General features: G+C 37.1%; 1 protein-coding gene across 1 annotated transcript; it reads left to right on the forward strand.

Annotated features, from left to right (window-relative positions):
• Positions 1-346: 346 nt before the first annotated feature.
• On the forward strand, positions 347-15,111 carry gmnc (geminin coiled-coil domain containing). Its single transcript, XM_088914191.1, has 7 exons — positions 347-499; positions 1,538-1,691; positions 8,306-8,508; positions 11,144-11,318; positions 11,847-11,932; positions 12,539-12,655; positions 12,915-15,111. Exons 1-7 carry the CDS (start codon positions 347-349, stop codon positions 13,572-13,574), a joined length of 1,548 nt encoding a protein of 515 aa, XP_088770317.1. The 3' UTR covers positions 13,575-15,111.
• Positions 15,112-17,034: the final 1,923 nt, after the last annotated feature.

The following is a 17,034-nucleotide window of genomic DNA, read 5'->3' on the forward strand; positions in this document are numbered from 1 at the left end:
AGCTTAGAATAAAGCACAATTACACTGTTAGCATGTAACAGAAAATAGATTTCAAGAAATAATGTTTATAATCATGAACAAGGATTTAGATCCTTCTAAATTTTAGTGTAAACAATATCTATCATCCAAAAAGCACTTGAATTAAAATGTATTCCTAGTAATGGTCATTGCATCCTCATTGCAATGGTACTGTCTATAAGCATAGCACACAAGACAGAGCCACACCATGGATACACCAGTCCATCTCAAAACACAGAGCATGATCACACCCTAGACAGTCCATTACACCAGTCCATTACAGGACACACATGCATGGGGACAGCTGAGAGACTCCAGTTAAGCCTGCATGTCTTTTGAAGGCGGGTGGAAATTGGATCACCTGGAGAACACCCATGAGAACAACATGCAAACTCCACAAAGAATGTTCCCCCAGTCTGGCACCCCGGACACAAGAGCTGTGTGGAGCAGCACTTGCCATCCCAATACTGTGCCACCCAGGGTACAATATTGTACATTCAGACACAACAGGCGACACGTCACACTAGACTGTACGGACCTGTACTGGTCGGGCTCTGGAATTCAAACACCCAGGATCTCTAGCTGGACACTAGGAGGTGTCCAAACGAAATAGAAAATGAGAATTTCTTAGAATGTGTAACTAACACCTACAAGTCCGTATTTTATCGATAGCTACAGTTACGACAGTTACATTACGTTCAATTTTCATAACGTCACTCTGTTACATTTTAGATAACCATGGTTATGTTCAAATTTTACCACACTACTGTCATCTGAAATATCACAGTAACTTTTTACATGCAATGAATAAAACAGTACAGACACCCATTTGTTTTGACGTATTCACGATGCTTAGAGTTCACAATAAAATGAATATAGAGATCATGCAGTTACTTTTTCCTACAACATGCCCATTACCACTTCAGACCTGAAATACAGTACCTCATCATTTGTACCTCTCCTTCCAATTCATTTTAAACTGGAAGCCACGATGTTTTGTCTTTGAATTCCTGTGAAGCTACCAGGGAATTAAGTACTCTGCTTTTACCCTATAAAAATCACATTTATGGTACCAGGAAAATCGGTATCACGTGACAAATGAAAGTAGTTTTCGACATTTGTCGTAACTGGGCACAAATGTGATGAAATGTGAATGTGTCAAATTGGTTTCCAAATTTTATTCGTGAGTAAAGAACATGAAAATCAAAAATTATTCATGATGAAGCGCAGAACCTCTGTTGAGAGCGCAGTTTTGAAAAGCTGTATCTTCCGGAAAGAATGATGTTAGATAAAAGATAATTGACTCTTTAAACAAAAAACCATAATCGTTTCAAAGGATATTGTCCTCTTCATTACTTTTGCAATGCTTAGGATCGATGTTTAGTATTATTAACCGCACAAGGCTGCCCAGTCCGTCTAATGACTTTTCCCGTCACGTTCTCCTTCAGAGCTATTCTTTCGCAGAGACATTCCTCTCCGTATTTGGAGTCGAGGTATTATCTCGTGTCCTGCTGTTCAGGCACCGCCGCTGGGTTACCAGCAGCTCGCAGCAGACAGCCCGGCTCGAACTACCTGCTGCTCGCGCACAGATTACCTCCTTTTAACACCATATGGACGGCCACCTTTCAAATTCTTCTTTCAATTCCACTTTCCAAAAGTTAATTTGGTCAGCGGTGAGTCTGAGGCTTAATAACCTGCTGTCCTGCGAGAAGGACCACTCTCACCTGCGGACGGACTGAAGCCCGTCAAACTCTCACACCCATCTGCTGGAGTCGGATCCTGGCAAAACACAGACCACTTAAAATAGTGCATTAAACCAGTTTATGAATATATTTGGAAACAGGAGCTACTGCACTTTTATAAAGGGGCACTCATTTAACCTGTATTCTAGCTAGACTTCACTAAATGTGGAGGAACAAGTAATAGGTTTATACCACGATGAAAAGAGAAGAAAGGAAACGTTGTGTTTCCTTTCTTCTCTTTTCATCTTGGTATAAACCTATTACTTGTTCCTTTGCAGCTTGTGCATGCTGACACAGCTACCCGCCTGAACTACTTCACTAAATGTGTTCTTTTTAACAATTAACAAGTTAACAAGTTAATATAGCCCAATATAATACAGCATGAAATTGGTGGATCAAACTTCTAAATCAGTACAAATTAAATCAGGAAGAGCAGCTTCATCATGAACAGAAGTCTTGTTGACTGGCTCTATTTATTCAGGTCTATATCAAACATATACTGTATCTGCTCCCTCTCTCAGAAGCACTTAACTGTGATTCTTCCTTGAAACCTGTTAATTATTAAATGCTGCCCAATTTATTCCTGATTCAAGCCAAAAGACAGTGCCATGGTGATCAGTTGAATGGGGTCAGGTGTATCTGTCAGAGGTAAACAAGAGAAGAGTACCACACCCCAATCTACATATTTTACTGATTCGATATAAGTGACAGGTGCATAATTGAGAAGAGAATACATGGCAAAGTAATGATTCATTTTCTTGAGATGCAACAATCATTTTTTTTATATATATAATCATTTAGAATGTTAATGTCACCTAAAACACGGGTTTAAGATGACTAATATTCTAATTAACTGAACAGAGTGCAAAAAATATTACAAGCTGTGATTTAGGAAATAATATGTTTAAAAATAAAAAGACATGGAAGAATGTGGAGGGACAATCTTTCAAAGTCCCAGTAATTGCCACACCGGCAGAATTAATTTTTATCTACAGGACTAGGAAGGATGGAAAAATGTAGTTTCTTCAAAACATTACTATTTCAAGCCAGGATTTTGCTGTTATCTACAACTGCCTAAGAGCCATTACACTTAATTTAATTATCAATAGGGCTTTACCCTAACGTGTATGTAAATTACAACGCAAGGATTCACAGTGCTTTCAGTTTCCTGACAGCCATAATTCCTGACTTTATTGATGGAAGGATCCAGTCTTGGTTGAAAAGACATTACTTAGATATGCAAAGGAACAAGTAATAGGTTTATAAGGGTATAAGGGTATAAGGTGTATTACTTAGATATAATGTGGTAGTTAAACAGGAAAAAAACTGGTTAAACCATTTTTTACCATCTGCCTCAAGTGGTAACCCTCATACCTAAGATGCTCAGATTATGATTTGTTTAACGACATATATCAGAATGGGAGGTTGATTTTTAAGTTTCTGATCTATATGAATTATGACTTTTCTGTGTCAATCCTGAACAGGAAACAGGAAAAACTGGTGATGCAGAAAAATGAATGGGTCTTGCCCAATGGGATGAACAACAAGAGTTTCAATATCAAAAGTTCAACATGAACAATAAAGATTCTGGTTTATGTGCACATCTAAGGTTTGAAACTATGAATAATGCATGCAAAAAGATAGATTGTTTTGAATTTGTCCCCTTTTATCCAAATGTATTTCATAGACGTTATAACATATTAGCTATTGCTATCATGTGGTGTGGTTAGATAACTTAAATTTCCTTTTAAAAAAAGGGAGAAAACTCACAGCCCCCAGCTGTTTGTTTAGAGATCTCCTTTTTTAAATGATCCTCTCTTGGGTATCTATTTGGAATATGTTTACTAGTTAACTACAGGTTGCAGATTGACAGCCTGTCACAACTGTTGCCCAACAAATCCTTTTGGTTCAAGCTTTTGAACAGACCCCTGTCATTACAATTACCAGAAGATTAAGGATGAGAAGAACAGTTTGGTTAAAAAAAAATCTGAAAGGAGCTCTTGTAAGTCCCTAAGCTCATAAAGGGCTAGACATCTGTGCTCTGACTTATAGGTTAAACTCCCAGGTACAGTAAGAACATGTGTTTCACCTTTACCTAATATGCTTTATTACAACCCCTGAGAGGGAGGCCAATTAAAAGTCGACCAGCCAAGTCAGGGCGAATTGAGTGGCGCGTGCCGAGCTTAACCACGAGGCTTCAGTGGCGGCAAATCTCTGTTATTACCAAGCTGTTGCCGAATGGAGCATGCTGCTGTTTAACAATGAGAGTACATTAAGATCAAAACACGCCCCTACTAAGGTATATCAGTGGGGTATTAGACCACACCTTCGCCTTGACTTGAACCATGAATCTCACAGCTCCTTCCTCCCACTTTCCAGTAATAACAAGGTGTCTGCTGTCTCCCTCTGTCCATCCATCCATATGTTCATAATTAGTTAGCGTTTAAAAGCCGACTGGGACACATGTAAAGGAGAACAGTGTTTCTCTCACATGGGTGTTGAAGACATCACATTCCCACTTGCCATGGAAAAAAAAAATCAAAGAGGAGTGACCTCTTCATTTCCAGATTTGTGGTCATTATTAAGAGAATTAAACATACTATTAACTCAATAGCCAACAATAGGTTTCTAAAGCTGAAGTACAAAAGCTCAAGTCAACTAAAACAAAGTCTATTTATAAGACTCCCAGGGGCTAAGTTAACAACTAGTTTCAGTACATTTACCCAGGCTGTTCTTTGAAACTGGGCTGTGAAATCGTTCTCATCGATAGGTTATGACGCCCTTATACAGTACTAACAAACAGTTAGGAACCTGTTGTCTAAAATGAAAGCAAGCTCAGACATTATTTGTGAGATATTCTTTAGTTCATGAAAGGAACTCTAAAAAAGTTTAGTTTACTTTATTTTTCAATAAATTTAGTTTAAGGTTAAGTTGGACTCTTACACTTGAAGGTCAAAGTTACTGAGTTTTTAGCTAAACTAATTATGTCATCTGTACATGATTTAAAATGATAGACATCTGTTTAGATTTTGTTTTTGTATTATAAAAAGAATGCTATGAATGACATGTTTTACTAATAGATACTAATACATGTTATTCAAAATTATTTTTTGAGTAATTAAATCTATTTATATTACTCTTATGGATATAAGGTAATATTCTGCCCTTTCCTAAAGTATTCTCTGTGTATATTTCCATGTTGCTAATTCTTGTTATTCTTCTTTAGATTTACTAGGGAATTTTGCATATGTGTTTTGATTAAAGAATACCATATAATAAATAATTCATATTCCTGACCAGATCTACCTTTCTATTTGTAGAATGCTTACAATCAGAAAAAAAATGTTTTTGGTTTTCCCATAGTGGTCCTTATTTGTAAACATATTGGGAGACCTGCAATCAATTTTAAGCATCCAAACAGAATGTGAGTGCATTTGTGTGTATATTTGGGCAAAGTTGGTGTGCATAATAACCTAGCAAAGAAAACACTTTCACAGCTGAGGTATTAAAGAACAGCCTATCAAATGTGCTGAAACTACTGTATTTCTTACACTTAGCCCCTGGGAGTCTGATAAATAGACTTTGTTTTAGTTGACTTATTACATATCATTTTGTACCACCCAAGAATAGAATTCCCCACACTTGATCCAAATCAACTCCAGCAGGGTGAAATATTTTTTTTTCTTCATACTTGGGCAAAGAAGATTACAAGGGGACTTGTGAGCAACCTGAAGAAGGCTCCAAGGCCGAAACATTGTGTTTTCTTTCTTCTCTTTTCAGCATGTAATAAACCTATTACATGTTCCTATATAACATATATATACAGTATTTGTGTGTTTCTTTAAATGCATGTTAGTGGTAGGCATATGTGTGTATCAGGATTAAATACTCATACTGTATGCAGTTCAAAATTTCACAAAGCTGCTTTACGATTGCTGCTCAGGAGAACAGTGATAGATTTGAGTACACAAACACTGACACCCACTCTTACACATACCCAAGTCCTTCACGCATGACAAAGTAATTTTAAAACCTGACAATTAGGAGAAAGAAGACCCCACACACCCTTGGAATTTTACATCTTGTGCCAAATGACACCTATTCAGAAATAAAAAAACAGGTTTCTATAAGAACTGCTAAAATCCTTTAAGGAATGTGGTGGCTAACCATTAGAAAGGAAAGCAGTTTTGAGATTTTGTCTTTGTGCAGCACAGTTTCACATCTCAAAACTGCCCTGACACCTTAAAGGAATAACAATAAACCCATTGCTTTCATCTCTGTGTTTATTTTCCTGCCTCCGATTGTTAGTTCCATTTGAGTTTTAGCTGGATGACAGCCACACCTTTGGTGAGAAGTGTTGCACATATTAATAAACATAATACAATATTTCGTACAGTGTTGATATAAAAAAGGTTTGACACAGCACACTAAAACTAAGAAAGACAATCCTATCAAACAGAGCTGTATCATACTGTATTATTCAGTTTTTAAAGCTGTTTTCTTATATCAATGAGGCCTCACATTAGATATTATCACCACCTTCACAACAAAGGGTGTCTTCCTCAACAAACCTGTTTCATTGCTTTAAGAAGAAAATGGCTGCAGCTCGAAGCTTATCATCAAGCAATAGTCTCTGATAAAGGGGATAGCACCCACCCCCAACCAACTGCTCAGAACTACAAACATCTCCAAGGTGTATATATAAGCAACTTTAAAATGCATGCTAATGACCCATTTCTTTGTCACTGAGCTTTGCATACTTATATAAAGGTACAGTAGGTTTATCCAGATGATGGCCATTGCCTCAGATGAAAGGGGTCATTGCTTTGAAATTGCAATTTAGGTCCACTTTAAATGGGTTTCAAGTGGTCTTTTTAGTGCACATTTGTGAGAAGTTCTCATTATTGAATTGCTGTGTACTCCCCACCCCATAGCCACCCACAAGTGTTTAATGTCAATACATCCTTTCATTGCTTAATGTTACATAATAAGTGAGGAAGCTTGCAACTAGGAAAAGTGGAAATATGAAAGATGTATGGCAAGTTTAACCCAGTGGTATCATATATGGTCTTATTTTTATCATTGAAGTAATTTGTTATGCAGTATTTCTCTTGCAATATTTTATAATGGTATGTTATGCAATTGTAGTCGCTCTAATATTCCTCTTGAAAAAGATATGCAAAGTCTACTTAATGTTAAAAAATAAAATCCATTATTATTTGACATATACTGTATATTGCATATATATGTCACATTCTTGTATATGTGCACCATGGTGCTTTATTTCATATACTGTATATCCACAAATATTTGAGCAATATTGAAACTAACTTGTTAAACAAGCTAATTTGTTAAATTAAAACCAACGTTGATGTTTTTCATCTTGGTAATCTTTCTTGTGTATAAAAGTGACATTCAATTCAATTAAGGTCTTGAAGAGCAACAAGCCTGCAGAATTTAAAGCAAATGTCTCCGCGGATCTCAAATACAGATGCGAGTGGAATTAACTTTTGAACTGCACATACACTGTAGTTTGTAGAGAAGAACGCGAGGTCGAAAATTGCAAGCTGTTCTTTTTTTCCTCCGCTAGATGTCACTCCTATGAAAACAGCAGATAGTAGGTGTCAGACGAAATGGTGGGCACTGGAAATCGTATTATTAATATTTATTATCGATTATATATTTTGAGTACTTTTTAAAATTGATTTGATATTGATATGTGAAATCTCATGTCAACAGCTCTGGGTCAACAGACATAGACATGATTATTATTATTGCCGTCTCTGTATTTCCATCCAGTGGAGGACCAGGGTGAACCCTTAGAAATGTTTAATATTCTCTTTCCCTCTCACCCCTTTTATGAGTATCCAATTCAAAAGAGCGTCTGTGTACAGATATTAACATACTGATGCCAGATCGTGAAATGTGGTGATTTAAAGCCACAATTATACCATGTTGACAGTAACTAAACTTGAATTACACTCATTAAATTATCAGGTCAACAGTGATGTATAAACAAGTTATTCAAAATTTCTAACCATGCTTTACTGGAAAAAAGAGACAAGTTGTGGAAAAGTATAATAGTCTAGCTGGTTATTAAAAGTAAGAGAAAAACATATGCATAAAAGTGTTATTTTTATTGTGTTTATCCTGTGTGGTTATTGCCTTTGGATGACATTATATATCAGTTAGGATGCTTTAGGGAGAATTTTCTAAGTCTTTACTTACTAAAAATATTACTTTTGTCTAACAAATCGTAATTTATTTCTTATTGTTATCCCCAAAACATACAATCAAAAACATTTTACAGAAACTGACATAGGTCTGGTGCCTTCAGTGGCACAGTGTGGGGGATGGGCATTTTTTAAAAAGTATTTTTACCCCAAGTTTTACAAAGGTTTTACGGAGCTGTCGGACGCAATGTGATGACGTCGAACTGTAAACTCTCCTAACCTTTCAACTTTTCAACATGGCCGCTGTTACAACCAGTTTCTCTAGAAAAAATGTTCATTTTATCCAAATATTAAATTATTGTTATACTCAAGGCCACCATACGCCTGTAGAACGACTTGTTGCCCTCGGGGCTTTGACACTGTCGATCTGGACATACCTCCGTTTTGTGCGTTTTGCAAATTTCGGCGAGAAGGTGGAAGTTGTGTGGTCCAGACTTGGACTTTGGGTACCACAGAGCCTTCCTAGCAAAATAGCAGCAGCATCCTACTCCCGCGAGCATCCTTCCGCCCCAGAAGTACTCTCGCAGATTCCCTCCATACGAAGACTGTAAGGCGTCTTCTGTAAGTATCACGCATTCTTGATTTAATACTTGATCTTTCTAGTCCCAAAAACTAAAATATAGTATCAGATGCGATTAGAAAATAATAAATGCCTAGACAATATTCTGCATCTTTTTTTTTTCAATTTCCACTGGTAAAAATTCACGATGTTAATGTTTCTCCATAATGAACAAAATAGGCGTTCGTTTGCATGTTGACAGCTGTCTCTGGTGTGTGATTTATATATCGGTTAAATTGTAGGGAGAAATTTTACACTACTTCCATTTGGGCAGTAGCTATGTTGTGACATTTCATTGAGTGGTGTATTTTTCGTGTGTAATTTGTGGTGACATGAGTCTTGTGCTGAAATATTCCTTTGTATAAGCCCTGCAGGTCATTTTTTGTATGCGAGAGCTTTGAAATGCATCCCATCAATGAAGTGGGCGAGACATTTTAGTAGGCACATATGTGAAGTTACTCTTTATGACCTGGTAAACACGTGTTCTCTCTATCTCTTGACAAGATCAGGTTATAAGTTAGCAGCACTACCTTCACATTGTTCTCGACAGCAGGTCACGACGCCTTGAGTTATAATGGCCAGTTTGTCTTATACATGTATACAGCACGGTTCTAATACATTGAAATACATATTCTGCAGCAGTTTTTATAAGACGGAAAGCCAAAGATTAATCGAGTTAAACAACTGGTCTATAGCTGCGCACAACTTTTCAGATCCATTTTTATTTACCGGTAGAATAAATTATTTCGTGGCCCCGTTTTAATACTTTTGTTAAAATCTATGCATATTTTTATGCCATCAAGATGTTAAGGCCATGTATAGCGTCTTCAATTTGAGTGTATCTATAAAATCTCCCCAGTTTTGACATAACCCTAACTTTGAAACGCATTAAATGCAATGTGTCAACTCTTTAGCTGGCTCTAGACTTATTCTCATCTATGTTATTGAATCAATTTATGTATTTTTGAAGTGGAATCGAAGTCCTCATTTGTGGTGCGAGGTTTGCTTATCTCGGCTTCAAGTTTGCTGCTTAATCACGTCACGAGCTTGACAGCTTCACACCAAATCAGATTGCTAGATGTAAGGGGAGTCCTGAGGCGTCACTGTTAGTTGATGTAGATTACAACTCACCTCCCTCAGACAGCTCAGTTCTCTTTAAAGGTCTAGGGAGCTCTGAGGAATACCCTTTGTATCCCTTCCTGCATAATGGTAAGCCTCGATTTAAGTTCTCGAAGGTCTTGATAGGATTTGCAGAAAGTGATATGCAGTATTTAATAGAGATGTTGGTGCATTTTCCCCGAATCCTAAAGTGATTAATTCTCCTCTGCAACGGTTTTACTTACACCTGTTCTTTGTGTGCGCGCTGCTGTGTACTGTGTGTTAAGATGATTGCAAGGAGCTGGTTGTTTTATTTTGACTGAGCTTTGCTATTCTCGAACCTGGGGCATTTGTTGGTGTTTTGCAAAACATATTTTGGGGCGTCCGGTATGTGTCCGTCAAGACAGTTGGTGCAGGTTTAATCACGCCGTGTGACTCCTGACTATGACTAGGACTGGAGTTTTTCATCTGCGAGTGGGAAACGCAACAGGCAAACTCAAAGCACATGATACTCCTCAGTTCTTATTGTTGAAAAAACGCTAAGGTCATGTGTGACCATGAATATCGTTTAGTTAATTTATACGTCTTAACGAATAACATGATAATGTTGTATGCATTTGAGTTTGGTCTTTGCTCACTGGTCAAATGTGAGCTTGCAGTTCAAAGCAATTACTGTCATTACTTGGCGAGTAGCACTTGAGAGCAGTGATTGAAACTGGATCTTTGAAAGCGTATTTTTAGCACGGGTATGGCCATCTTGAGTTTAATTCATATTTCTTATACCGGAATATATTTTAACAACAAATGGAATTAATTAAGGCATGCATTTTTATATGTGGTGTGAAACATCAATATGTTGGGAATACTAATGTTTTGGTTTTTAATGCCGTGCTTTGCTTACAGGTAGTTTTGTCAGATATAGTGCGAACTGAGAAAGAGCGCTGTTATGTTTCTATAGCTGGTAATGGTAAAATACGCAAATAGCCACGAGTTCTTATGACCATACAAAACGCGGAGAGTTCCTTGCGTGTTTGGCCATTTATTTATTTTTTTCCTACAGAATAATGGTCTTAAAACAAAAACAGTTTAATGAAACTTTAAACAATGTTCACACTGCTAGGGAAAAGCATACTTAAGGGTTAAGTTAACTTTTTTTCTAGATTTTATGGGAGATTTAAAACCCAGGTCGACCATATATAATAATCTCCTGCGTTCTTGCACATATCCATGCTTGTACGTGTATTATTACCTGTTATAAACCCCAAAGGAGTACACGCACGTCTTGAGAAATTACCAAAATTGTTAAAATCGTATATCTGCACCCTTACACAGTGTATTTGTCTCCGTAATTGTAATGATACAGCGGCATTCTTTCCAATTAAGTTTTCAGATGCTTCTCAAAGCGTCTGCATAACGTATTTTTTTTTTACTTTGGTTTACTATTAATTTCCACTCGTGCTGCTGCTCATTTTCAACTCCTGTTCAATTTGCAGAGCACTGTACTTCCCTGCCAAGACCAGTACTTTGTAGGGGGCCAGAACTATGATTGCCCCTATTCCGTCCCGACGTCAGCAGACGGTGTTGACGTTTCCAAGGAAACACTGGTCTCCTTTTGGGCCGCTGGTCTCCTGGACAACACAGCCTGCCAGCACGAGCCACAGCAGCAGGGTAAGCCTATTAAAATCAATATTAGTAGGCGACCATAGGGAAGCGCGCCATTACAACGGGCGCGCTGCGCAAACCCGACTGGAAAACAGTTTGACAAGTTGTGTTCTCAGCAGTGAAATCGATGCTCATAAAGAGAATAACAATGTTAAACCTCTTTGAGTGGCTTAGCTTGCTGCGTACATTTGAACTATTGCATTGCATTCTTCATGCAGTTTAGTTATTATAATGTGTATGTTCCCTTTTCTGCAATCTGACCTTAAACCCAGGCATTGATTTATAATCATTGTAGTAACTACAGACCACCTATTACTTATTTTATGTCCGATTTTCTTCACCTCTTTATTCCTGGTGAGAGAGAGATGTCAGTTTAAGTCACTGGACCACTGTTTTCATTTGGGGTTTTCTTTTTATTTCAAAATTATTTTACACCGTAGATAAAGTGTATTGATATAGTTGCCATAAGTGTGAAAATCTTACTGATGCATACTGTACAGCACGCTGACCTGTTTGCTGTTTTCTTTGCTCCAGACCAATTTTGTTACTTTGATTCTGGAACCCAGCATGACTTTACTTGGAACGACCACTTATCACCACATCTGCAGAGAAATAAGCAGGTATTTATTTCTTTCAAATTTGAGGTTACCTCAGACAACCCTGAATATGGTTTAGAATGATGTTTCAATGTAGTACAGTATATCAGAACTCTGTTGTTGCATGACTTGTAAATATGCATATGTTAGCAGATAAATACCACTATCATTTTTATAGTTTATAATTCTCTCATCATGTGGGTGTAATTTTCACTTTTAAAGAAGTCTGTAAAAATCTTATTTTGATATCTCATTTAGAAATCACAAAGAGATTCTAGTTGGCATTTCCAAAGTGTAAATCTTTCTTTGGCATTTGAAGAATATAATTCAGATTTCAGTGCTGTGCACTTGAAATATTTGTTAAATCTCCAGTTTTATGTGCTGTAAGACATTTAATTCTAAGATAACGGAAACAAAGCTAATCAGCAGTGTTGGTTTTTTTTCTAAATCACACATTTGACTCAAGTTGTCAAGCACTATAGAGTTTAGCTATGAGAAAATAAGCATAATAACCCCAAATCATTTACACTTCGAGAAAAACAGCATGACTGTCTCTGGAAAGAGAAATTATTAAATGTCAAAGCAATGATCCTAACTATATCACTCCTCTCTCTTTTTATTTTGGTGAAGCTTCAGGACACTTTGCTACAGAAAGAAGAAGAGCTGGCGAGGTTACATGATGAAAACAACAAACTGAGAGAATACCTGAACTCTGCCTTTGTGAAATCTTTGGAAGAAAAAACTATGGTAACTTATTAATGCATTCTGAAAAGAAAACACAACTACAATGTCATAAAAATATGTAATATAGAACTGTTTTAAATGGTTGATTGTTTTTATGTGAACTCCTAATGCCTATTTAATTTGAATGGACGTAACAGGAAGAGTTGCATAATATTAATCAGTTTAAAGTTGTTGTTTTTTAAATGGAGAGCCTGCTGAAAAAAAAGTTATTTATTGTCCATTTCTCCATCAGTAACGCAGTCCGTTTATCGTTCTTGAACAGAAACTTCTGCACAGCTCTCAGGGAGGAGAAGGAAGATTGAAAAAGAGGAAGCGGAAGTCGGAAAGCGAGGGAAGCTTCCGGGGCCTCACTGCCAGCCAGCTGCTCCCCGGGACGAACCGGAAGAGGACGAGAAGGAACCTGTCACTGGAGTTCTGCTCTGCGGAGGAGCTTGCCAGTACTCCTTCTGTCGACTCCTGGGTCCTCCAAACCCTGGGTCTGAAGGACATCAACACAATCGACGACTCAGCTAACTACAGTGCCAATTCAGACGATCGCCTGCCGTCTTTAGATGGTCCGAGTGCCATTCAGACCACTAGTGCAATGGACTATGCCAGTCATATGCCCTCTGCTGCAGGATTTTGCCCGGAGCCAAGGGTAGAAATGGACTACACTGCCAACCCATGTAGCTTAGATTCAAGCTGCCTGCTACAAGCTTGCATCGGTCAACAGCAACCTTTGCCAGTTAACACTGCACCTCCTCCGTACGTGTCACCTTATGGATTGGACATTTCCAAAAATAAAACAGAAGTCGCCTTTACCATGTCCCTCAACCCCCACAGCAATGTTAAGACACACAGCTTTGAGCAGGGCCAAGCATTCATACGCAGGGACGAGCAAGGTGGCTGGAAGTTTACATGGGTCCCCCGACAATCCGATTAGCTTCAACTACCACTGCTGTTTGCTGAAGAAACCTGTATTGTTTACAAACTTAATAATGCACTTGAATAAGCTCAGATAATATTTGAGCTATTCATTAAAGTAGAGCAATTGTTTTGTCAGTGTGTGCGTGTGGGGGGTTTACTTTTATTTATTTTTATAAAATATTTATAGTTACAGACCCTAAGCTGATTAATTTTGATACAGTTCATAATAATGTAGCATAATGCACAAAGTAATAATAATGTAGTGCAATTAAAGTGCACTTAAACATGATTAAAGCAGGAGCTAAATAAACTACCTCATAAAGTGCACATAGTTTGAAATGTGCTCATTAACAATGGCATTAAAAATAGGTTTTGATATAAAAACTTCCTGCACATATCAAAACAGTTTGATGTCCTTAAGAAGAATCAGAAAGTCTAAATTGTTATACTTAATTTCTGATCTTGCTATTTGCATCTGTAATATGCAAATTTTACACCTTTAGTAATTGTCTCAACTGTACTGTAACACAGTATGATGCACTATAGTTACCTCTCTATCCTAAGAGACTTATTAATTTCCATTGAGATTTTGAAGAGCTTTTGCTAGTTCACTGCCACAATATCACATGCAAAGGTATGTGTTACTCTTCTCTAGACCTTTAGCAACCTTTATGTGGAATCCCCCACACCTATAATTCACTAGCAGAACAATGACAGAATGTTAAGTTGTTTCTCCAGTTGGGAACCTGCATGACAGTTTTTGAAAGTAAGGGATCATCATTTTTTACAGTAAAGATACAAAAAAATCAGGTACAAATACATCATATTAGTACTTTCTCACACAGGAGTTTCTGTATTTAAGGTAAAAAAATATTTTTAATTAAAATCCATTAACAATACAAAAACACCTACATTCTTTACTGTAAATTAAGAAACTAAATACAAAGTAAAACATTACATTCCATAAATTTATGAAGTATCTCTAAATTGCATTTTCCTTAAGATTATATATAACAAATGTCTCATTGCCTGTTTTATGTGTAATTTACCTCATTAACAGGGAGATAACATTTTCAATTGTTTAATTTGATAGATTACGTAAATAAAGACAACCCTTAAAGCTTACATCTTATGTTTTTCTTATTGTTATTTTTTTCATTTTGTGAATGCTGCATTTTCTTTTTTTAAAAATAGCATTGGAATGACACATGGAACTCCTTTTTACTTGAATAACCTAGTTTATTTGTCTCATAAAAAAAAAAAAACTTTATTGCCATAGGATTAAACTAAAGCAGTTTGTAGCTGCTTTTTAAAAATCTGCTGCTGTTGAAATGTTTGGTTTTTTTCTGTCCTGAACAAATATTGTCTTTGGACACTAAAATATGTCATTAAAATGTGCTTTGTACTTTAATCACGATAACATTTAATGTAATTTAATTGTGCATTTTGACGTCTGTGACTCTTGTAATATATTCTAATTGTAAAAAAGACTAATGGAGGATAGATTTTTAATTTTTTTATTATTTTACTATAAATAAATAAAACCGTCTAACTTAATCGTCTGCTGATTTTTAATATGAAGTCGAGCGGGTAGCTTGAAAAAGGAGCCACGCAGAGTAATGGGGTTTATGAAGCAGGTAGGTACCGCTGGTGTCCGTGTTCTGTTGGGAACAATAAGGGCTGTTCCAGATCTGCTGGCTTAGACCGGTCAGAGTCTTTTGATCTTTTACCCTTTACTCCAACAAGACAATTAAGCCTGTCCGCAGGTAAATGGGCGTGCATGGACCTATTTATTTATCCGCATTGGGAAAACGGTAATGCCCAGACAGAGTAAAACGCACTGCAGAATGCAAGTTGTCCACTCTGTTAACAAAGCCCTTCCTCAAAATAAATCAACTCCAAAAGGACCATTTGCTTCAGGTGTTTTAAGTTTTATGCTGTGTCACTAGAAAAATTAATTACCACTTTACTTGGATGAGCGAGTATTAAGAACAAGATGTTAATTTCGAGTAATTATAGTTTAGCAATATGTATTACGCTTCATTAAATTGCTCATTAACAGCGCAAGAAATGTAGGATACCATTACTCACGTCTACGATTTTAGATTATATATTTAAAAACGGGGAGAATACTGTAGGTTTCCGTGATGTAACGCTTCCTCGAACATTTCCCTTCGAAGTTACCGCAGTTTAGGGGAGATGGGGGGCACAGGTGTTGGCGGAAGGGTGGCCCCAAGGTTCACAAAACTCGAATTTGATTGGTCGGAGGGTTTTGCGGAAATAAAGTCGCACACTCCAGAATGAACCTTGGGTCAAAGATTTGTTCAGATAGAGAATGATCGAATAATTGCTGCATATAGAGCTATAAAAAAGTATGAGGTATTCTTCTTTGCATTAATATGTTGTTAATGACGTTTTACTAGCATCTAGAAAGGATGCTGGCTAATTATTTTCTACAACGACGTTGAGAAAGCACTTTCTTAAGTTATATATTGCATTATATGGCCGCTGTTAGACATTTGTGTAGCATTCTGGAGATAGGGAATTGTTGTCTTAGATCACTAAATTCACTTACAGTACATTTAAAAAGTACCAATAAGTGCATGCAAATGAATTCCAGTCAAATAAGATGCAATTGTACAAAGCAATCGCGGCACAATAAACTATTTTGCACGAATGTTTTGGAGGTTCTGACGTTTTAACCGTAGTGAATGTATAAAGTCCATTCGCTCAAGCAGGCATTTTAACTGAATATTTGATGGCAGCGCCTGTTTTTTAACATCGTTTTGTAATTTTTGCCCCCCTTCTCCTGATCTCCATCAATTGCAAATACAGCAGGGCGAGCCTGAAATCCGAGAGATGGGTTGTGTCTTTGACTCCCAGACGTTGTGGGCCGTGGTCTCTACTCCGCGTGCTTTCCCAAGAGGAAACCGTAGTTGGAACACCTTGACCAGCCCTCTCCAAACCAGGATGTAATAACAAGGTAAAATTTGCCGCATACATCAAGCAGATTGCAAAGGTGAAACATTATGAATGACTATCAAAGAGCAGGTTCGCAGAAGCACGGTCCTCTTTTGCCCACCTGGTAAAATATATATTTAACTGTTTAAGATGACACCGCGTAAAATGTCATAATATTGTCAACACAATTCAATTTTTGCCTTGTTAAATAACACTAGAAACCTTAAACTTAAACCTTCTGCATGCCTTGATGATCAAATTAAAGACACAGAATAAAACCTTTCTTGTTTTCACAGCTTGAGCCGCTCGTTCCGACCCCAACACGCCCACACACACACTTTTTAATTTATGTGTTTGTTTTACAGCCTGTTTTTCTTGCGTTTTTCATAACCTTTTTACAGTAGCAACAGGTGGAGCAGTATTACATTAAAGTGCCTGGGTAGCTTGAGAGGAATATTTATTGCCGTGGTCAGAGTGTAACAGCACATTGCAAGGAAAAGTGAAAGGATTGTAAC

This window comes from Atractosteus spatula, chromosome 4 (genome assembly GCF_055471065.1).
Source record: "Atractosteus spatula isolate fAtrSpa1 chromosome 4, fAtrSpa1.hap1, whole genome shotgun sequence".
Taxonomy (NCBI): Eukaryota; Metazoa; Chordata; class Actinopteri; order Semionotiformes; family Lepisosteidae; genus Atractosteus; species Atractosteus spatula.